Source organism: Oncorhynchus tshawytscha, linkage group LG12 (assembly GCF_018296145.1).
Source record: "Oncorhynchus tshawytscha isolate Ot180627B linkage group LG12, Otsh_v2.0, whole genome shotgun sequence".
Classification (NCBI taxonomy): domain Eukaryota; kingdom Metazoa; phylum Chordata; class Actinopteri; order Salmoniformes; family Salmonidae; genus Oncorhynchus; species Oncorhynchus tshawytscha.
This window is the reverse complement of record NC_056440.1, coordinates 19863481-19887236: the sequence shown is the minus strand read 5'-3', so window position 1 is coordinate 19887236 and position 23756 is coordinate 19863481. Positions and strand designations below refer to the sequence as shown.

At 42.2% G+C, this 23756-nt stretch overlaps 1 protein-coding gene across 5 annotated transcripts in view; it reads left to right on the top strand.

The window, feature by feature from the left end:
* LOC112262665 (serine/threonine-protein phosphatase 2B catalytic subunit gamma isoform-like) overlaps positions 1–23756 on the top strand; it is a 46827-nt gene that overhangs the window by 6724 nt on the left and 16347 nt on the right. For all 5 annotated transcript variants that reach the window (XM_024438341.2, XM_024438340.2, XM_024438338.2 and 2 more), the window contains exons 2-6: positions 3557–3754; positions 6727–6851; positions 12007–12118; positions 19895–20040; positions 20244–20383. In XM_024438341.2, coding sequence (XP_024294109.1) covers positions 3557–3754; positions 6727–6851; positions 12007–12118; positions 19895–20040; positions 20244–20383 — 721 coding nt within the window. The remainder of the gene's footprint in view (positions 1–3556; positions 3755–6726; positions 6852–12006; positions 12119–19894; positions 20041–20243; positions 20384–23756) is intronic.

Below are 23756 nucleotides of genomic sequence, written 5' to 3'. Positions count from 1 at the left end.
TTCACATATGATTCGGCACAGTATTTGCGAATGTAAACTGCTTTTCCTTCTACATTAGCTGCAGTAAAATGTCTCCACACATCAGATAGTGCCCATGGCATTTTTCTGTGAAGATTAGAAAAAATGAGTAAAAAAAATCCAAATCCAATTCCATGTACAGATAAATTGTTAAGCAGTTAGATTATACAACTCCTTTGTAAGATTCATGTTTTAAAATGAAATGTATGGAAACAGGTGAATTAACACTCCTCAGTTAGCAGGCTCAAGCAAGTTTAAACCCATATGGTAGCAAACACTAACTAGCGGAAATGGTTAACAAGTTAGAACTGATTTAAAAACACTTTTCTGTAGGCTACCGTTTACTAGTTAATTACAAAAAATGGTGTATGTCATAAAATATATTCATCCCACCCAGTATTGTAATCCACTTACCAGAAAGCATGTAGTCCTTGGCTCAGACTGTAGTAGTGTGGGCTCAATTGCATCTCATTAGTGTGCAAGATCTTGAGAATCATCTGCACATGTGATGGAAGTGCACTGTGCATGCAGAGGGTTGCAATTCTATTGAATTGGGGATATTTTAACTAAAATATGCCACAAGAGCTAGAATTGCCTTGAGTATCCGATTAAAAAGGTTCACTTTTGCGGCAGCAAGTAGCCTAGTGGTTAGAGCGTTGGGTCAGTAACCAAAAGCTTGCTAGATCGAATCCCCAGAGCTGACAAGGTAAAAATCTGTCGTTCTGCCCCTGAACAGGGCAGTTAATCCACTGTTCCTAGGCCGTCGTTGTAAATAAGAATTTGTTCTTAACTGACTTGCCTAGTTAAATAAAGGTTAAATAAAAAATAAGCTAACTTTTTTGATGATTAAGTCAAATTTCCCAAATTCAGACCTTTTGCAACACTGATTGTATGATGCAAGGAACATTTGTTTTATTTATTGTATTTTTTTTTGCCTAGATTTATTTATTTAACCTTTTTTAACTAGTTTAAGGTAATAAAGAAAGGGGGGAACCACTTTATATTTTTTACCATAGAGAATCAGAAAAGAATGTAGAATGCACTCTGCCTATTGTCTTTCATATTCAAGCCTGTCCCTAAATACAACACTGCCCCTTTAAGGCTCTCCTGGAGGATGGTTGGCCACCCTTGGTAGCCTATTCAATATTACAATTGCAACCGAATACTTTGTCTTTAATAATTCCCTCCAGGGCTCTATATTAAGGTTGTTTTTTATGTTTGGATTTTGGCTAGGCTACTTTGAAGCAAGGTAAGACATGCCTTATAATATGAACTAAAACATTCAGGTTTCAAACAATTAAAGAGGCTATATGTTTTCAAAATGCATACTGCCTCCAGTTTAGATTACAAGGTGCTGACACACTTATAGTCCTACCATTTTGCCTATGCACTCTAATGGAGGACACCTTTCAATTAGTTGTAGAGAAATAAAAAATGTCATAGAAAGCTAGAATCCTCTTTTTAATCTTGGCCATAAACTCGCGATTGCATTTAGAATTGTTGCACAATGATTTGGCTTATAAGACCACTTCACTCCAGGAGCTGCAGCTTTTGCGCTGTCCGATAAGTAATATTCCGCTCCTCAAACACTTTATATGCTGTGCGCATGTTATTTAAATAAGATACATAGTGGCTACCTAAAAATGCACGTGTCAATTTAATTTCACTAAATTATGCAAATGGACCTTTAGACGGATAAGCATGACCTGTCAAATGTATTTCCGGCAGCTAACCGATTAACTGTTAACGTTAACATCCCTACTCAATGATGTCAATGATGCTAGTGAGGAAAAGAAGCATGAACATTTGTTTCAGCATGACATGTTTGTCTCAGACAGAAAATTGCACAAGTCAACCTCCCCACTCATCTCTCCAGATCAGCGTCAACCTCCTGATAACCTGAGATGAATGATAGTCGGTTATAATGCATTAGGCTACCTCTGTTCCTCTGCAGAGTCAGGTGCCATCGCGCTGATTAAACACACCCACACAAAAGCTAATTCGAGCTCACTCATATTCCAGCCTTTGGTGTATGTCGCTTTCATGATCATCCTTGATGTTCTATACAGTGTAATAAGCAGAGCCATGTGGAGACTGAGTACCCTCTTCTCAGGTATCAAACTCTTTCCAAGGAGGTCCTATTGTCTGGGGGTTTTGGGTTTCAATTAAGATCTAGACAACCAGATGAGGGATGTTCTTTACTAAGTAGTGCCTTATATTCATCGATCAAGTACAAGGGAGGAGCGAAAACCCGCAGACTCTTGGCCCACCGTGGAATGAGTTTGACACCTGTGAACTGAAGTGACCACGATATGGATGGTTTTTAATGACAGTTTGATTAGTTTGTCATTGCTGGGCTTCTTTAGAAAACAAAGACCAGTGTTCTTGTAGTAGAAGACACTTACTGTGTGGCTCTGTGAAAGGTTATAGGTCAATTGACCTAATCTTTCAAACCAGGACAGAGGGAAGGCTAGGCCTTACCTGCCAAACTGGATATGGCCTGCCTCATTATTCAGATGGTAAATGCCTCATCTTATCGGTCTGTCTGCTGATTTGCATTGGAACAGTCCTTTCCTGTTTAACGATTGGAGGTTGTTGCCCCATGTAATCCAACTGCCAACCCATCCATTCCACACCAAGTCTATATTATAACCTACAACAATTGTCATATTTTTATAATTGCTTGCCTGCATAGCTACTTGCTACACAATTTAGCCTAGTTTCTGAACAAAAAGAGGAACATTTTATTTTTTTCATTTGACAATAGTCCAGTAGCTAAAACATCATCAAGTTTCTTATGCTATGGAAACCTTTTGCACTCTGGAAGGGATTGTGAGACTGTGGAACAGATTAGTGACCAGGCTAGGCGGTTCATGTGAGGTGAGCCGGGATGGATTGGTGCTCGGCGTCTGAGACCTTGCATGGCTGCATTATTATAGCATAGCCTCTACAAGAGTCCTCTTGTGACCATAACTTCATCTCTCTCTAAATGTCTACCGCTCCTGATAACACCTCAGTGGGAATGACATTTGATACAGTGATTGACTAGCCTACCAGGGATACTGCCGTCCGCTTCACTAGTATATTAATGACTGGGTGGACACTGGAGGCAGATGGGGAAACACTTTGTTCAGTTTGTTTCAAATTATTACTGGATGGCTTAATATTGTTTCATTACCTAATCTGGGTTCTCGTTCTATTTCTCTAGGCTAACTTAAAGCCTAGATCGTTCATTTGTGCTGGCAAACCACATACAATCTGTAGTACACTAATGGTGGTCATAATGCATTGTAGATTGCTGCACTCATTTAAATATTGAATCTAAATGCAAGTGGATCTAGGATGCATCCCATATGGCACACTATTCCCTATAGTGCACTACTTTTGACCAGGGTCCCATCCCAAATGGAATTCTTTAGCCTATGTAGTACACTACTTATAACCAAAGCCCTGGTCAAAAGTAGTGCACTAAATAGTAATAGGCTTCCTTTTGGTACTCATCCATAATACCTGTTTCGCCCACTGTTCCCCTGTCCAGCTGTGCCATACCCTCCACAGCAGCGTCTGTCTATGAAGGAGCTGTTTGAGGATGGCAAGCCCAACCCAGAGACCCTCCGAACCCACCTGGTGAAGGAGGGTCGGCTGGAAGAGGAAGTGGCCCTCCGGATCATCAACGACGGAGCCAACATTCTGCGACAGGAGAAATGCATGCTGGAGGTAGAGGCACCCATCACAGGTAAGAGAAGTAGAATACTTTATTGATCCGTTTGAGACAGAAATGTTTCCACTGCACAACTCCTCCGATATAAACAGACGCACATTAGGTTGGAGAGAAGGAACTTTGTCACCTTTTTTGTTGCTACTGTACACTGAGTGTACAAAACATTAGGAACACCTTCCTAATATTGAGTGTCACCCCCTTTTTCCCTCAGAACAGCCTCAATTCATTGGGGCATGGGCTACAAGGTGTCAAGAGTTCAACAAGGATGCTGGCCCATGTTGACTCCAATGCTTCCCACAGTTGTCAAGTTGGCTGGATGTCCTTTAGGGGGTGGACTGTTTTTGATACACATGGGGAAACTGTTGCGTGTGAAACTCAGCAGCTTTGCAGTTCTTGGCACACTCAAACCTTTGCATCTGGCACCTACTACCATACACCGTTCAAAGGCACTTAAATCTTTTGTCTTGCCCATTCATCCTCCGAGGCGTGTCTTGACTTCACTGTTCATGCAGCTTTAGAATTCTGATCATGGAATTCCAAACGTGTAATGCATCTACACCTACATTTAAATGTGTCTAACGTGTCCACATTGTATCTGGATTCCCTTTTCCCGTGCAATATGCATTCTACAAACAGTGGAATAGGCAAAATATGAAACCACCACAACTGATGGCAGTAGCTAACCTCTGTAGCTACCTAGCAATCAACGCTAAAGGGATTGAAAACGGGTTAGCATAACTCTATTTTTTTTTCTAAATTTTAGCTAGCTGGCTAGCATTTGAGGCCAGCAAACACATTCCTCACACACTTGGAATGTATTTCCTCCAATGTTATAATGAAAAGGTGCCTCCCGGTCCCAAAATACAAGTTTTCTGGAGTCCTGTGGAGGAGTGCTGACGACATCACTCACTATGCGCTTTCGGTAGCCTTATTGTGTCCAGACTGAGGAGAAATCCGCACACAATGCCTCCTTTTATTTATTTGTACTTTTACCACTTTTTCTCCCCAATTTCATGCTATCCAATTGGTAGTTAGTCTTGTCTCATCACTGGAGGCGAAGGTTTAGAGCCGTGTGTCCTCAAACACACAACCCAGCCAAGCCGCAATGCTTCTTGACACAATGCCTGCTTAACCCAGATGCCAGCCCCACCAATGTGTCGGCGGAAACACCGTACACCTGGCGACCATGTCGGCGTGCATTTGCACCCACTAGAGTGCAAATGGGACAAGCACATCCCTGCCGGCCAAACCCTCCCCTAACCCGGATGACGCTGGGCCAATTGTGCGCCGCCCCATGGCTCTCTCGGTTGCGGCCGGATGCAACAGAGCCTGGATTTGAACCAGAATCTTTAGTAGCACAGCGATGCAGTGCCTTAGACGACCTCGCCACTCGGGAGGCCCCTACACAATGCCTCCCTGACCACCTCAAATGGTCATGCAGATCTGAACACAATCTGACCACCGAGTGACTTTTGTGCTTCTACACCTGTCTTTTCAATGCAGTCTTCGTATTCTGTCCCTAAATACAACAGAAGTCGGATGCAACTGTCAAGTGTAGACGCGACCTGAATTGCACACATGCCCCATCCATGTCTCAAGGCTTAAAAATATATTTTTAACCTGTCTCCTCCCCTTCATCTACACTGAGTGAAGTCGATTTAACAGGTGACATCAATAAGGAATCATGGATTTCATCTGGATTCACCTGGTCAGTCTGTCATGGAAAGAGCATGGGAAGTTCCTAATGTTTTGTACACTGTATGTGCCTGGCTATTGACTTGAAGCACACGTTCAATGTTTTACGCAAGAAGATAGTTGAGTACATTCCCTCCCTTTATCTGAGGAGGAACTTACCTGCTGCTCCTATGGCTATCAGTCACCCGGCCTCCACTAACTCTACTTCAAACAGATCTTATGCAAATTGTCACATTTAGCCTGTCATTAGGTCTAGTTGTGTTTAGCTTGTGATGCCTGACCTTTTGGAATTTGTCTAAAACAACATCCGGGTTTAGGAAGTTAGTTTTAAACCCCAGGTCTTATGGATTGAATAGTACACATATTAGTTCCTTCTCGTAGCCTGGTGGAACCAGTCTGATTCCTCCATTTACCATTCTGTTTTACTGCACGTATCAAGTGAAATAGAATGGTGAGAACACAGGGATCAGGTTAGTTCCACCAGGCTAGACTACTTCCTCTGGCCTAGACATGCTGAGTGAGGATGATGTATGCACCTCTCTCTCTCTCTCTCTCAGTCAGTGAGTGAGTGAGTATAGTGCCCAACTAGGCCCAGAGTAAACACAGCACTGGGCTGGGCAGTATGCCATGGTGCCACATCACTGTTTAATGCATCTGTTGAAAGAAGGTGTATTTGAGTGGAGTAGACTCATTTTACTGGCCAGAGTTCTGAACTCTGTTTGACACAGCTGTCCTTACCGTCCTGATCCAGCTTCAGCACATATCAGAGTCCAAAACGTGTACACACAGCAGTGTTCTAGGTTAGAGTATTGGACCGTTAACCTTCATACCTTTCAAATTCTCAGCACGGCTCAGGAAATTTCTCCAAGTGTTAACACATCCAGATGAAGAGTATGTGGAGCAGCGTTGGTTGGGAATTGTGGAGGTGCACGTTTGACCTGTGGTACCCCCTCGGATGGTGGTCTCAGAGCCATGTACCTGTCACACGCCGGACTCTGAATTACACTTTCATCTTTCTATTAGAGGCTTTTTCTTCTGACTCCCTTCAGGGTTATTCAATATGTTTTTGTATTACAGAGAAATAATGGAGGAAAACATATTGATTTAATATAGACCTACATTTATTCCCTGTAATTCACATTTTTACATGAATAGAATACTTCTTCACTGAATGAGGCTACTCTCTCAAATTACTGTCAAACTATTGTCATATAGGACCATGCCTCTCCTGTATTAGAGGATAATAACCTATTTTGTTTCCTTCCCTAACAGTGTTGTTTGTTTGTCCTCAGTGTGTGGAGATGTCCACGGACAGTTCTTTGACCTAATGAAGCTGTTTGAAGTTGGTGGCTTGCCCAGCAACACACGCTATCTCTTCCTCGGAGACTACGTAGACCGAGGCTACTTCAGTATCGAAGTGAGTTTACCCTACTGCCCCAATTCCCCCTATCCTTAAGTCTACCAATGAAAAAGGAGAATCTACATTTGTTTGGAGGGGGAAGAGTGAATAAATAGCTAGGAGTCATTGGGGGATCAGGGTTGGCGACTGCCTGGTGAGTATTAGAGACCACTCAACATGAGAGGGCAAAAGCGATTGGCCCCATTTTAAATCCTGCAGCAGGAGGAAATTCCCTGTCTTGAGTTTGAAGGCAAGCAGTGCGGCGGAGGCATTTAACATTGTAATGGTTGTCTGGCCCTGCTGGACTGGTGTGCCATGTTTAATTAAAAGGTTGACTCAGTGAAATGTTGCCAAGAGCAGTATGGCAGATATTGAGATGAGCGTAATGCACGAGATGCTCTCTCTCTCAGGCCCAGGGAGGGACGGACACCCGCTCTGCTCTCACTAAGCATTATGTCATGTCTGAAGTTGCTCAGAGCCAAGAGCGCTAAGTCTTTTGTTACATCACATAGTCAAAACCTTAATTTTAGCTGCCATCTCAGTTTATGGTCATAAGTCTGTGGCTCCCCACAAGGCAGAGCATGTGACTTGGGTCAGTGTCCCCTACTTCAGCTAGATTAATCTGGGTGAATGTGTGTAGACCACAAACAGCCTGGATTCTATTTCTATGGTGTAGCCTAAGTTGTTTTCATCCAAGTAGGTATGATTATGTGTCTGTTTTTCTGTGCGAGGAGACTGGCTGTCTCATGCTAGCTAAGTCTAAGGCCCTTTGCTGCCTTCATGCCAGCCTCTCACTCAGCCATCTGTCTCTGTATAATGTCTGCTAGACACACAGAGATGGCCCTGCCAAGCCCTCTTCAGACCATATTGCCTTAAACACAGCCGAGAGAGAGATTTCTTTAACAGTCATTGTCGTCATCATGGACATCTCAAATGGGTTCTCTGTCTGCTGCTTTCCTGTGCTTTCTGAATGGTCATCATGGTTACTGCATGATTTAGTTTGAAATGTGAGTGGGAAGTGAACATTTCAGTCTAGGAGCCAGTGTCATGTAAAGTGGATGGAAGCATTTTCACTTTTGAGTAGATGGAGAGCATTTAAATAATGAATTTTACAGCCAATAATGAGAAGAGCAGCGTGTGGATGATTTTAGCCCTAAATTGGTACCAGACAGAGTGGAAACCTGGATCCACACAGCAGAGTGGATTGGTCCACAGGCTACAGGGCTGGGCTGGCTGGGTTTTGAACTAGGGCTGTGAGGGGGTTAAATGGAAGAGCCAACAGGGCCATAGGGCCTGGTTGGCTAACTGGGCCAAGCATTGATCAGCTCCGTCTGTGGCTGTGGAGGTCTTTTGATGGGAGGCGGTGGGTGAAATGTCATAGATGAAAAGGTGTCGGTGAAAGAGAATAGGGAATGACAGGTAGAGTCAAACACTGAGGGAGCTTTCTGGACAGGTGACTCCTGGGGCATTGAACTATTCTGCCTGAAATGTTGTCTTCCCCCTCATAACCCAGGCAGGTGACACCTCTGGAAGCACCATGGAGGGATGTGCTTGTACAAATCAAGGCTCATTCCACTTCCAAAATGTCAGAAACACTTAGCTAGTGTGTAGTCAAGCAAGCAGTGTTTATTGTTCACTTGATTCTCACTTTACAACCTGGAAACCAGTGGCAAGGGTTACTCAATGGACTGGTTAAATAAATACTAATGAAATGACTCCATGTGCTCTCTGTTACACATCATATATAGGTTCGTAATGATAACCAACTGTGCCTTAGTGTAGGGGTAAGGAGGAGGGTACTGTCAATGCCTTGCTCTCCTAGAAGGACTGGTGCAGAGAAGCTGTATTTGCTGTACTGCATAGATTAAACCAGTGTGTTAACTAGGCCAGTAATGGCATCTACCATTGGTCGAAGGCCAAAGGTGGACGAAAGGGGACCGACGCACAGCTCAATTAATGTATAGGTGGTACCGTCCAAAATGTTACGTTATTTCCTAATGTAGTGCACTACTTTTGACCAGGGTTCATAGGGCTCTGGTCAATATTTGTGCACTACATGGGGAAAGTGGCGCAGTGGTCTAAGACTGCATCTCAGTGCTAGAGGTGTCACTACAGACAACCTGGTTCGAATCCAGGCTGTATCACAACCGGGCCGTGATTGGGAGTCCCATAGGGCGGCGCACAATTGTCCCAGTGTCGTCTGAGTTTGGCCGGTGTAGGCCGTCATTGTAAATAAGATTTTGTTCTTAATGGACCTGCCTAGTTAAATAAAGGTAAATAAATAAAAATAGGGTGCCATTTGGACGTACAATGTGAGATCTATCTACCCCACTGAATTAATCTCCATCCACTGGAACTCTGAATGGAAGCAGCCAGGCACTTAGGCCCTATCCCCCACATCCCCCAGCCAATGCCTCTGTACACCAGATTGATTTTTGATTCAACGGAGCTGGGCTCAGAAACCTGTGTATTCCAGTTCCCTATGATGGCCAAGCACACAGAGCCACTCTGGAATCTCACACAAAGGAGGATAGGCTATACAAGGAAAGGGGATCTCAATGCAGTTACCTTGGTAACGGAAAGATTGACTTTATCCTCTCACAGAAAGTAGGTAGCATTACCATTTCAGGCTGGCGATTTGCTCGGGGGTCTAAATTGAGCATGTGTGAGCAATCCATTTTATTCTTTGCCTCTACGTCTCATTTCTTCCTCTTTGATACAGGAAAGTGCTCTCACCTATGGACCCCCCCCTCCCCCCAGGCAGCACACGTCTAGCTGAGGTGAAGTGTGTGTCGACTGTTGAGGCGAGGGAGGTAGCAGCCACTCATGTCTGACACACAATGTGCTGTTCTGCTGCCTTTGTCTGCCTCCCCCGCTCAGCTCAGCTCAAGGCTCCAACAGGCAGTCTGGCTGAAAGAGGGAGCAAGAGAGAGAGAGAACACAGGAGGAGCGTTCTTCTCATTTAAACGCCTGGTCCCTTCAGCCTCCACCATCCACTCACACTAGAGGTCCTTTCACCAACTACTGCTCCCCTCTTCACGCTGGCACCCTCCCTGGCCTGAACCTCTCCCCATGGTCAGCCAGCCCCCTAGCCTGGTCCCAGATTGGTTTGTGCTCTTGCCAACTCTTTGCTTTCATTGTCAAGCCATGTTTGGCATGATGGCACAAAGACTGACACTCAGGTTACCATCTCAGCTCCATAACACTTTGTCCGTCCTAGAAATTAGGATTCAAGGGTAGCGTAATGCTCCCTCCCCACACCTCTCGCTTCCATTGTCTGTTATTGGTGTATCATATGAATGCACACCTGCTGGCCTTGGTTACCTCGGCACGCTGTTCTCAGGACTTAATGTAGGGCTCTGGTTGTGTTCCTGGCTGTATGTTTATTCTGAAGAGGAGGACTGGGGGCTGAGAGAGAGACTGAAAGTGGCAAGCCAAGTGGAGACTGAGTGCTGCTACCTTGTCTGTCTGTTGTCTGGGGGTGGAAGGGGAAGCAGTCTCATTTGGATTGTAAATGCTGCCAGCTTTTCATATTGTTATCGCACATTAAATGCGTACTAGACTCTTTGGGTCCAGCATCAAAGAGTGTCTGGGGATAAATTAATTTTGATTGAATCTGGTGAGTGGTTTTTCTCCCCCAATGAGTGCCCTAAACGGAGAGCGAGAAAAATGGTCTGTTGCATTTTGGAGGAGGTCAGTTTCAATGTGCTGTTTTTCTTCTCTGTGTATTGTAGACACAGGCCATCTGGTTAGTTGAAGAGCTGGCTTTGGCTGCATCTTATTTGGCTGGATCATATGTTTTAACTAGGATTGCAAAGGGAAGTTACTTTCAAGGTTTACCAGTAAACTACCAGAGTTTGGTAACTTTCAAGGAATTCATGGAATTTACATCATCTAGTGGCCTTTTTGGGTACTTCAGATTATCACAGGTGTCTATCTCTGGCCCTTTGTGTGGCCTTATCACATGTTAAATATATAAAACAAGATTTTACAATATAATAAAAAAATCTGTAAAATATTATTCTGAATAATAACCCATCAACTTAGTGAATACCATTGGTGTTTAATAGGAGTGTTTCAACATGAAATACCCTTTATATTTTACACCAGGTGTTGCGTTAATGCAGAATTCTGTGTTTATAACACAGGGGAAAAAATAACCCATAAATATCTTACTGTGTTTTGAAAATGCGGATATAAAATGCTCCTTATTGCCATTTCTGTTCGGTATCAGATTCATTTTGAGCTTCCATTACACGTGTAACGTTTGGAAATGTAGCTGGCTACATTCTTTCTATGATCAACTTTAGAAACATCATTTTTGCATCAAAAAAAAGACCTTGCTTTTTCATTGTAAGTTCATTTACTTGTGTAGCTGCCAGCCAAATAGCGTTCTGCTTCTGCTGTCATCTGATGAAACCGAATAGATTTTCTGCCGTATATGTTGCACTAATGTATTTCCTGTGAAGGAGAACTATAGTTACACGCCCCTGATCACTCTGTTGACGCAAGTAAACACTTGATTTTCAATGTAAAATGCATGTGAGGTCTGCTTTTTGAAAATGGAGATTTCTGAAGTGTAACGCGACCCCTTACGCACTTGTGTATTTTACTAGCTATGTCAATATGTCTTGTAATTGTTTTGATGCCAAACTGGTGGCAGTTGTGAAAAAAGTACAAAGTTGGAAGCGTTGTAGAGTTAATTAAAAATAATTGCATTGTTTTATTAATGCTTTTTTAATTAATTCTATTTTCTTTTAACCATATGGTTTATCTACTAAACTTAATAATATTGCTGTGGGGGCTGCGTTATGTCAATTATAGCTATATAGAAATTTAAGATGTCAAATAAATTATATCTAGCTCAGGGCTCCAGCTATGTATTTGGTTTGCTAACTTCTTGGTTATATCGGAGACATTCAAACCCCTCCTGGATCAAGATCCCTGTTGCCTAAATTGTTTTGCCATTCAAAGAAATAGTGCCCCGTTTGGTAATACCGTATACCATACCCCCGGTATGGTACAGAAACGGTATGACTGCATGGATACCACCCAACCCCACTGTATAGTGATTTGTAATTAATTTAGGGCATTCAAGATCTATGCGGGCTTTGTGTTATTGAATTACATGCCTTGTCCCCCTCTCTCTCTCTGTCTTTCCTTCCCTCCGCAGTGTGTGCTGTACCTCTGGTCACTCAAGATCAATCACCCGACCACACTCTTCCTCCTGCGAGGGAACCACGAGTGCCGGCACCTCACAGAGTACTTCACCTTCAAACAGGAATGTAAGTACTGTCACTGCAGCACGGCAGGTCACACCAATGAGGACAAGCCTAATGTGATGTAACACTGCAGGGTACTACTTAGGGATCAAAGGACCTATCCAACCTAGAGTAGCAGACCTGGCTCTGCTCTGCAAACAGATGGCGCCTAAAGTACATGCTTAAAGGGGACCTTCTTCCCCCTAGCTTTGATGCCTATTGCTGCTCTTAGTGCAGTTGTATTTGTGGCTGATGAGCTTGGCAACCGTTCAGTGATAGGCTTCCTGATCCTGGTGTCTGTCAGTCAGTCATCAGATGTAACGTCTCATCATTCAGATGTCTTCATGCATAGAGACCATTTCTCCTATTCAAGGTACAGACAGAAAGTGAGCTGCAGAGGCATGAAGAGCAGCCAGCCATGTTGTTATTAAGACAGTTAAACACAGAGCTGACACACCCACAATGTGTTTATAGAGGTGGTATGTGTGTGTGTGGCATTGCATTCAAGTGGCAGCACAGGTGTGAGGCAATAGTATGCAAGTATCTGCAAAGAAACAAACCCCACTTTGGCAAACAGGACAGGAAAGACTGCCACAACATTGGCAAATAGCATTTAATTGGCAAACACCCATTGGAAATAAAGATTCTTGTCTAATTTGTTCATAATGAAAGCACTCCGAAGCATGCCAGGCAGGCAGAGGCAGTTTACATGACTGATCCTTGTTGCCCTTCTCTTCAGGATGAAAGTAAAACAAAGGGTCTGAAAATGTCTAGTAATATGCTTCCTGGGTCGTTAAACATTTCTCCAGGTGTTGTGAGATCTGATCCTCTGAAAAATATGACTTGTAACGCCACGTGAGTGTGTGTTTCTCAGACATTTTGAGAAGCGATGGGTGACCGGTCTAAGACGGTGTGCGTCCCAAATTGCATCATATTAGCTATAGTGGAATAGGGCATGGTTTCCCAAACTCAGTCCCATTGTTTTTGTTTCTAAAGCCTGGTCTGGTTGCTATGGCAACACTGTGATCCACCCTGAACCATCCCACTGGGCACACCACATAATTTCAAGTGGATAATTGGGTAATATTAGGTTGACATTGATCAATGAGAACCTATATTCACCCACTCAAAAAGACAGCCAAAAGTGTGTTGAATTTCCGATGTGTTATCGCAATTTGTTTTGCAACCATCTAACAGCACAACCAAATTCCAATGTCTGTTTTTTGGTTTAGTTGTCACCCCTATGCAACACTGCATTGCACTTTCAACTATTTAAAAGCACAGGAAATTAGAATACACTGTCAGATATTTTATTTATTTATACAAAAGATTAATATGTTATCACTGTGATTCATCGAATAGCAGAACCAAATTACCTTGATTGCAGTTAACATTACATTAAAAGTACATGGCGCAAGTGTACTTAATACAGTGGGGCAAAAAAGTATTTACTCAGCCACCAATTGTGCAAGTTCTCCCACTTAAAAAGATGAGGCCTGTAATTTTCATCATAGGTACACTTCAACTATGACAGACAAAATGAGAAAGAAAAAATCCAGAAAATCACATTGTAGGATTTTTAATGAATTTATTTGCAAATTATGGTGGAAAATAAGTATTTGGTCACCTACAAACAAGCAAGATTTCTGGCTCTCACAGATCTGTAACTTCTTCTTTAAGAGGCTCCTCTGTCCTCCACTCGTTACCTGTATTAATGGCACCTGTTTGAACTTGTTATCAGTATAAAAGACACCTGTCCACAACCTCAAACAGTCAAACTCCAAACTCCACTATGGCCAAGACCAAAGAGTTGTCAAAGGACACCAGAAACAAAATTGTAGACCTGCACCAGGCTGGGAAGACTGAATCTGCAATAGGTAAGCAGCTTGGTTTGAAGAAATCAACTGTGGGAGCAATTATTAGGAAATGGAAGACATACAAGACCACTGATAATCTCCCTCAATCTGGGGCTCCACACAAGATCTCACCCTGTGGGGTCAAAATGATGACAAGAACGGTGAGCAAAAATCCCAGAACCACACGGGGGGACCTAGTGAATGACCTGCAGAGAGCTGGGACCAAAGAAACAAAACCTACCATCAGCAAGGGCATTAAAGATGAAACGTGACTGGGTCTTTCAGTATGACAATGATCCCAAACACACCGCCCGGGCAACGAAGGAGTGGCTTCCTAAGAAGCATTTCAAGGTCCTGGAGTGGCCTAGCCAGTCTCCAGATCTCAACCCCATAGAAATTCTTTGGAGGGAGTTGAAAGTCCATGTTGCCCAGCAACAGTCCCAAAACATCACTGCTCTAGAGGAGATCTGCATGGCGGAATGGGCCAAAATACCAGCAACAGTGTGTGAAAACCTTGTGAAGACTTACAGAAAACGTTTGACCTCTGTCATTGCCAACAAAGGGTATATAACAAAGTATTGAGAAACTTTTGTTATTGACCAAATACTTATTTTCCACCATAATTTGCAAATAAATTCATTAAAAATCCTACGTTGTAATTTTCTGGATTTTTTTCTCGTTTTGTCTGTTATAGTTGAAGTGTACCTATGATGAAAATTACAGGCCTCTCATATTTTTAAGTGGGAGAACTTGCACAATTGGTGGCTGACTAAATACTTTTTTGGCCCATTGTAGGCAATTTATTGTACTTCAAAAATGATATTGAATTGTTTGGTTGTCAATGCAACTAGGGTTGGGCTGTATCCAGATTTTCATATCGTCATACCAGCCTTCTCTCACGTTGGATTTACGGTATTATTAGTTTAATACAGAAGGGGGCACCAAGAAAAGCATTAAAAGCCCATTGGGTGTCTATTACCAGAATGCTAACAAAATTAGCGAATTTCCATGGAGGCTGCTGGCTAAATATGCTAAACAAGCACAAACGAAGATAATGTAATTGCAAAGACCAGCAATCCAGCTCGAAAGAGTACCAATCAAACGTTTGGAGACATCTACTCATTCAAGGGTTTTTCTTTATTTTTACTCTTTTCTACGTAGTAGAATAATAGTTAAGTCATCAAAACTATGAAATAACACACATGGAATCATAACACACTACAAAGTGTTAAACAAATCTAAATGTTTTCTATATTTGAGATTCTTCAAATAGCCACCCTTTGCCTTGACAGCTTTGCACACGCTTGGCAGTCTCACAAACAGCTTCACCTGGAATGCTTTTCCAACATTGAAGGAGTTCCCACATATGCTGAGCACTTTTTGGTTGCTTTTCCTTCACTCTGCGGTCCAACTCATCCCAAACCATCTCAATTGGGTTGAGGTTGGGTGATTGTGGAGGCCAGGTCATCTGATGCAGCACTCAATCACTCTCTTCCTTGGTCAAATAGTCATTACACAGCCTGGAGGTCCTGTTGAAAAATAAATGATAGTCCCACTAAGCCCAAACCATATGCTGGTTAAGTGTGCCTTGAATTCTAAATAAATCCCACAGTATCACCAGCAAAGCACCATCACACCACATCTTCTATGCTTCATGGTGGGAACAACACATACAGAGATCATCCGTTCACCTACTCTGCATCTCACAAAGACATGGCTGTTGGAACCAAAAATCTCCCATTTGGACTCCAGACCAAAGGACAAATTTCCATCGGTCTAATGACCATTGCTCGTGTTTCTTGGCCCAAGCAAGTCTCTTATTGGTGTCCTTTAGTAGTGGTTTCTTTGCAGTTATTCGACCATGAAGGCCTGATTCACAGTCTCCTCTGAACAGTTTATGTTGAGATGTCTGTTACTTGAACTCTGAAGCATTTATTTGGGCTGCAATTTCTGAGGCTGTCAACTTTAATGAACCTATCCTCTGCAGCATAGGTAACTCTGGATCTTCCTTTCCTGTGGTGGTGGTCCTCATGAGAGCCAGTTTCATCATAGAGCTTGATGGTTTTTGTGACTGCATTTGAAGAAACTTTCAAAGTTCTTGCCATTTTCTGCATTGACTGACCATGTCTTAAAGTAATGATGGACTGTCATTTATCTTTGCTTATTTGAGCTGGTCTTGCCATAATATGGACTTCGTCTTTTACCAAATAGCTATTTTCTGTATACCACCCCTACCTTGTCACAGCACAACTGATTGGCTCAAATGCATTAAGAAGGAATTAAATTCCACAAATGAACTTAACAAGGCACACCTGTTAATCGAAATGTATTCCAGGTGACTACCTCGTGAAGCTGGTTGAGAGAATGTCAAGAGTGTGCAAAGCTGTCATCAAGGCAAAGGGTGGATACTTTGAAGAATCTCAAATATAAAATATATTTTGATTTACCACTTTTTTTGGTTACTAAATGATTCCATGTGTTATTTCATAGGTTTGATATCTTCTATTACTATTATTCTACAATGTCAAAAAATAAAGAAAAACCCTTGAATGTGTAGGTGTCAACTTTTGACTGGTAGTGTGTGCGAGAGCCGCCCATGCCTAAACACAACCAAATATAAGCATTTTGAAGTTGATTTATCTTCTACATGAATAGTTCCATCTGTGCCGCTGACTTAGTCTGGCTTTAATTAAAGTTTGCCTACAAATTAACAATTGATATGTTGGATTCATCTTAACCAAACATCTACATTAAAAAAATGGTACTAAATCAAACTTTTTAAATGCACTTTAAATAAAGTTCTTAATGTGATTTAGTCCTATTATTGAACATAGATTTTTGGTTGAGATAGAGATGTGACTCCAACACATCAATTATTAATTTTATAGACCAACTGAAATTAAAGCCAGACTTAAGTCAGTGGCACAGATGGAACTATCCAAGCAGAAGATGCATCTCCTTCAAATGTTATTTGGTTGACAACCAAACACAATTCAATATCCTTCCATTTAAAATCATCCCGTGCGTAATACCCTGGGCCTATTGTATTGTCTATTTTTAGTTGAATTCTGAGTCAATTGAAATAATAGCCGTTGATGACTTTGCAAATGCTATATAGTCCGAAATGTGATAATTTATGTTATGTGAGTGAAATTTATGGTCACATTTTAATTTGCTCTGTTAAACTTACCCATTGGAATGACATTTGTAACAACTGTGAATCTATTTTTTTTTTTAAGTGGTGATCTCTCAACAATCATTCTCACGATAGCACATTGGTAATAGTCTGACAAATACTATAGCTAAGCAGGTAGACCAAAGGGTAGCTATAGATCAATTCTCCAGTAGGAGTTGCTGCCTATCCTATAGTATTTTTTTTTTCTGATTGGAGATATAACCTTGAAGATCTTGTTTTTAAAGGTACAACTTCAACTTTTTATACAACGTTTGTCAATGTTGAAATTTGGTTACCATGGTATAATCCTGTGGTTGAAATTTCAACAAGTTTGACTTTTTTCAAATGTAATGTTTTTTCAATGTAGATTCCAAGTCACAATACGTGGACAAATTTAAACTGAAGCAACGTTGAGTCAACCAGATTTTGAGCAGTTGGTTATTAGCGCTCCTCTCCGGAAGTCAGCCAGAAGCTCATGTGACTGACAACAGTTTAGCTATGGGATCCTTCGGCATAGAGCTAGGCAATATGGCCTGAAAATTATATCTAGATTTTGTTTTCAAACTTATGGCTGATTTTTCACAATTTATCTCAATTGTTGTTGTTTTTTAAGTGTTGTACAATTAAAGGTCAATTACACTGCGTTTCAAACAGTCGGCAATCATCAAGTTAATTCAAGGCTTGTGAAGTTTTACCTAAGCTAAATAAGCCTTCCACAACCATATGACCCACTAATAATTTAATTTTCTCAAAGTAGTTGAACCATTAAACTTTTTTTTATTTTTTATCTGCAATCACTCATCTGGCTTTCAAGTATCTCTGTGAAAAATGCAAATTTAAGTAGAACCATGCATAATGCACATTCACTAATAATGACTCACTTCTTGAAGCAGGCATTAGGCTGTAGAAAATGAACTCAGGCCTCATCAACAATCTCTCAAGCCGACGTGATAGTGATTAGCCAGCTAATCTTTGTATTTCAAGTTTAGCCAACTTGGATCTATTTGCTAGCTAACAAGGTTGAATTGTTTACGAACACACCCTTCTGTCTCCAACTGGTTGAAAAGCATGTTAGACTATCCACTTTGTTCAGATGTTGAAATCAAGTGGCTTAACTTATTTCTCAGAATGAGAACAAGTTGGTAATTCCTTATATACCTGTGTTTTATGCTTATTGCACATTTTATAAAACACAAACTAGACCGGTAGCATGCCAGTCTTTGCCTAAAATACTGCTAGCGGTACGTGGTACCCCAGTAGGGCACACGACAAACTGAGCATTAATTTTCCAGAATCAATATGCATTGATACTCTTGTTTTAGTAGTGTCTGCTCTACGCACAATTTGAGTAGTTGAGACAACTTTTCTAACGATAGCCTTTTTAATATCTCTCTTACAGTAAAATAATGTTTAATGTGTTTTGGTGTCCATATGACTGACTCTGTTGGACCAAACCTCCGACGCAAATAGCAAGTTGAAACCGCTTGTCAAAGAGGAAGATGGAATCTCTCAACTTTGTTGCTGTGCGAGGCAGGGGGAGGGGGCTCTTGATGTGTGTGTAAACCGTAGAGTAAGTGGCGAAGCGAGAGGTTTCACTCTTGCTAAAACTGAGATTTGCATCTTGTCATTCTATACAAATCTCTGGTGTAAATGAGAAGACTCAGAAGAGCGAAGGAGACGAGACCAAAAATACAGCATGAGAACAAGCGGACAAACGCTCAAAAAATAAAAAAATAACACACTTTGATTCTTGCGATAGGTGTTTTGAAATATCGCACAAAAACATGCATTCTAATTCATTCAATATTTTGCCCAGTCCTACTTGGGCAGATGAATGGCTTTCACTTGATCGCCAAAATCTTTAACAGTAGATTCAATTAGATGGGCTATAGCCAAGGCCCTAGTATTTAAAAGACTTGTTCTGGTTTGTCATTCAGCCTTTGGGTTAGTGTAAGGCTAGTGCAAGACTGATGAATTCCCTTATGTGTGCCTAGACAGGCCTCTGAACATTTTAACCAGGAAATATGAGTTCCATATAAACTGATTTCAAACCCTGAAGGTCAAATGGAGTGCGGTGTGGTTCTCTCTCCCTTCGCTACTTTAGAATAGTTTGAATGCTTCTCACTCTCAATCATGGTACTCACTGATTATCTTGCTTTCCTTGGACTCTCAATGATATTGGCCCCTGTCCAGCACTAAGCAATTTAAGGTATTTTTTGGACTAGTTAATGAGAGCGGAAGGGAGATTTGTTGTTAGGCCGAACTAACTGCTCCTAATTTACTGGCCTAATAAGAAACACTGCCGTTCTCTCGCCTTATATGGACTTCACTTCCTCAACAGTCAGTTAATCTGACCTGTGGTAAGTGTTGTGCAAGACAAGTTACACTGAAAGTTCACCAGCATCTGAAGTAAAGAAGCTTAAGCAATTATCCAGGAAGACACATCTGCTGCGGTGTAGCCAGTAACTGTTAAGATAGTGGTTGAACATATGTAGGTTACTAGTCCCAAATGGCCAGTGTGAAGTATGTGCCGCCACTACATGTATGCTGTTGCTACTAAAGGCTGACAAACAAAACAACGAAACCCTCTGAAATACTAGGCTGTAGCGAATTGATTCTACTTCCTACTAAGTTATTTTGGCATGTAGACACGGTTAGTTTGACCTCTGTGACAATTGAATGTGGTACTGTCTCATCAAGTGTTTAACTAGCGCTAGTAGTTTCTCTCTGAAAGCAATTGTGAAGTTGTCTCACCTGTTCCATATTTAGGTAAGATTAAGTACTCTGAGCGCGTGTATGATGCCTGCATGGAGGCCTTTGACTGCCTGCCCCTAGCTGCTCTTCTCAACCAACAGTTCCTGTGTGTACACGGCGGTCTCTCCCCAGAAATCAACTGCCTAGATGACATTAGGAAAGTAAGTTCACCTGGCACCTGATGAGAAAGTGGTGTTTGAGTCCACGTTTGCCTACAAAACCAAGTGTGGATACATTTGGTTGATTTTAATCAGTGATCGATCACGTGTGTGTGTGTGTGTGTGTGTGTGTGTGTGTGTGTGTGTGTGTGTGTGTGTGTGTGTGTGTGTGTGTGTGTGTGTGTGCATATGCACACGCTCCACAGTTAGACAGGTTTAAGGAGCCTCCAGCTTTCGGCCCTATGTGTGACCTGATCTGGGCTGACCCAGGAGAGGACTACGGCAGTGAAAAGACAGCAGAACACTTCAACCACAACTCAGTGCGAGGCTGCTCCTACTTTTTCAGGTACGGTACTAGTTCAGCACAATATGTGTCCAATTTCAGATGTTTAAAAAAAATATTGTATTCAATAATACTGGCCAATGAAATCAAATGATACTGTTTGCCACTTGAATAGTGTCCATATCCTCTGAGTATCCAGGGATAGGTCTACATGATACAACAAATGCTGACACTACACATCCAAGTATAACTGATTTGAAATGGTTAAATTCCAGGCTGTATCACAACTGGCCATGATTGGGAGTCCCATAGGGCAGTGCACAATTGGCCCAGTGTCGTCTGTCATTGTAAATAAGAATTTGTTTTTAACTGACTTGCCTAGTTAAATAAAGGTTTAATTTTAAATTCTGTAAAGTGAGTGTGGAAGAGGTGAGAAAATTGTCTATCAACAATGACAACCCACCGGCGTCTGACAACGTAGATTAAAAATGACTGAGGATAATAGTGGACGGTATTGCCACCCCTATTTGCCATATCTTCAATTTAAGCATACTAGAAAGTGTGTTCCCTCAGGCCTGGAGGGAAGCAAAAGTAATTATACTACCCAAGAATAGTAAAGCCCCCTTGACTGGTTCGAATAGCTGACCAATCAGCCTGTTACCAACCCTTAATAAACTTTAAGAAAAAAATAATTTGACCAGATACAATGCTAATTTATTGTAAAATGAATTGAGACTTTCAGCATGCTTATAGGGAAGGACATTCAACAAGCATGGCACTTACACAAATGACTGATTGGCTGTCAGAAATTGATAAAAAATATTGTGGGAGCTGTTTTGCCTGACTTCAGTAAGGCTTTTGACATTATCGATCATAATCTCCTCCTGTAAATGCATATGTGTTATGGCTTTACACCCCCTGCTATATTGTGGATAAAGAGTTACCTGTCTAACAGAACACAGAGGGTGTTCTTTAATGGAAGCCTCTCAAACATAATCCAGGTAGAATCAGGAATTCCCCAGGGCAGCTATCTAGGCCCCTTTTTTCAAGCTTTACTAATGACATGCTTGAGTAAAGCCAGTGTCTGTATGCGGCTGACTCAAAACTATACACATCAGCTACTACAGTGAGTGAAATCACTGCAACACTTAACAAAGAGCTGCAATTAGTTTCAGAATGGGTGGCAAGAAAAAGTTAGTCCTAAATATAACAAAAAATATTAAGCATTGTATTTGGGACAAATCATTCACTAATCTCTAAATTTTATATTAAATAATGTGGAAATTGAGCAGATTGGGGTGACTAAACTGCTTGGAGTAACCCTGGATTGTAAAATGTCATGGTCAAAAACATGTTAATACAACAGTAGCTAAGATTGGGAGAAGTCTGTCCACAAGTGCTGCTCTGACCAAGAAAGCTAAGGTAACTGAGCTAAACGACTACCGCCCCGTAGCACTCACATCCGTCATCATGAAGTGCTTTGAGAGACTAGTCAAGGACCATATCACCTCCACCCTACCTGACACCCTTGACCCACTCCAATTTCCTTACCGCCCAAATAGGTCCACAGACGATGCAATCTCAACCACACTGCACACTGCCCTAACCCATCTGGACAAGAGGAATACCTATGTGAGAATGCTGTTCATCGACTACAGCTCGGCATTCAACACCATAGTACCCTCCAAGCTCGTCATCAAGCTCGAGACCCTGGGTCTCGACCCCGCCCTGTGCAACTGGGTACTGGACTTCCTGACGGGCCGCCCCCAGGTGGTGAGGGTAGGCAACAACATCTCCTCCCCGCTGATCCTCAACACTGGGGCCCCACAAGGGTGCGTTCTGAGCCCTCTCCTGTACTCCCTGTTCACCCACGACTGCGTGGCCATGCACGCCTCCAACTCAATCATCAAGTTTGCGGACGACACAACAGTGGTAGGCTTGATTACCAACAACGACGAGACGGCCTACAGGGAGGAGGTGAGGGCCCTCGGAGTGTGGTGTCAGGAAAATAACCTCACACTCAACGTCAACAAAACTAAGGAGATGATTGTGGACTTCAGGAAACAGCAGAGGGAACACCCCCCATCCACATCGATGGAACAGTAGTGGAGAGGGTAGCAAGTTTTAAGTTCCTCGGCATACACATCACAGACAAACTGAATTGGTCCACTCACACAGACAGCATCGTGAGGAAGGCGCAGCAGCGCCTCTTCAACCTCAGGAGGCTGAAGAAATTCGGCTTGTCACCAAAAGCACTCACAAACTTCTACAGATGCACAATCGAGAGCATCCTGGCGGGCTGTATCACCGCCTGGTATGGCAACTGCACCGCCCTCAACCGTAAGGCTCTCCAGAGGGTAGTGAGGTCTGCACAACGCATCACCGGGGGCAAACTACCTGCCCTCCAGGACACCTACACCACCCGATGCTACAGGAAGGCCATAAAGATCATCAAGGACATCAACCACCCGAGCCACTGCCTGTTCACCCCGCTGCCATCCAGAAGGCGAGGTCAGTACAGGTGCATCAAAGCTGGGACCGAGAGACTGAAAAACAGCTTCTATCTCAAGGCCATCAGACTGTTAAACAGCCACCACTAACATTGAGTGGCTACTGCCAACACACTGTCAATGACACTGACTCTACTCCAGCCACTTTAATCATGGGAATCGATGGGAAATGATGTAAATATATCACTAGCCACTTTAAACAATGCTACCTTATATAATGTTACTTACCCTACATTGTTCATCTCATATGCATACGTTGATACTGTACTCTATATCATCGACTGCATCCTTATGTAATACATGTATCACTAGCCACTTTAACTATGCCACTTGGTTTACATACTTATCTCATATGTATATACTGTACTCGATATCATCTACTGTATCTTGCCTATGCTGCTCTGTACCATCACTCATTCATATATCCTTATGTACATATTCTTTATCCCCTTACACTGTGTATGACAGTAGTTTTTTTTTTTTTGAATTGTTAGTTAGATTACTTGCTCGTTATTACTGCATTGTCGGAACTAGAAGCACAAGCATTTCGCTACACTCGCATTAACATCTGCTAACCATGTGTATGTGACAAATAAAATTTGATTTGATTTGACTTTTTTTAACAACACTATCAACAAGGCAGGTCCTACAGGCCCTAGTTTTGTCGCACCTGGACGTGGTCAGGTGCCATAGAGGGACTTCTGAAAATTAAATTTGGCTCAGAACAGGGCAGCACTGCTGACCCTTAAATGTTCAGAGAGCTAACATTAATAATATCTATGTCAATCTCTCATGGCTCAAAGTGGAGGAGATTGACTTCATCGCTACTTGTTTTTGTAAGAAGTGTTGACAAACTGAATGTACTGAGCTGTCTGTTTAAACTACTAGCACACAGCTCGGACACCATGCATACCCCACAATAATAT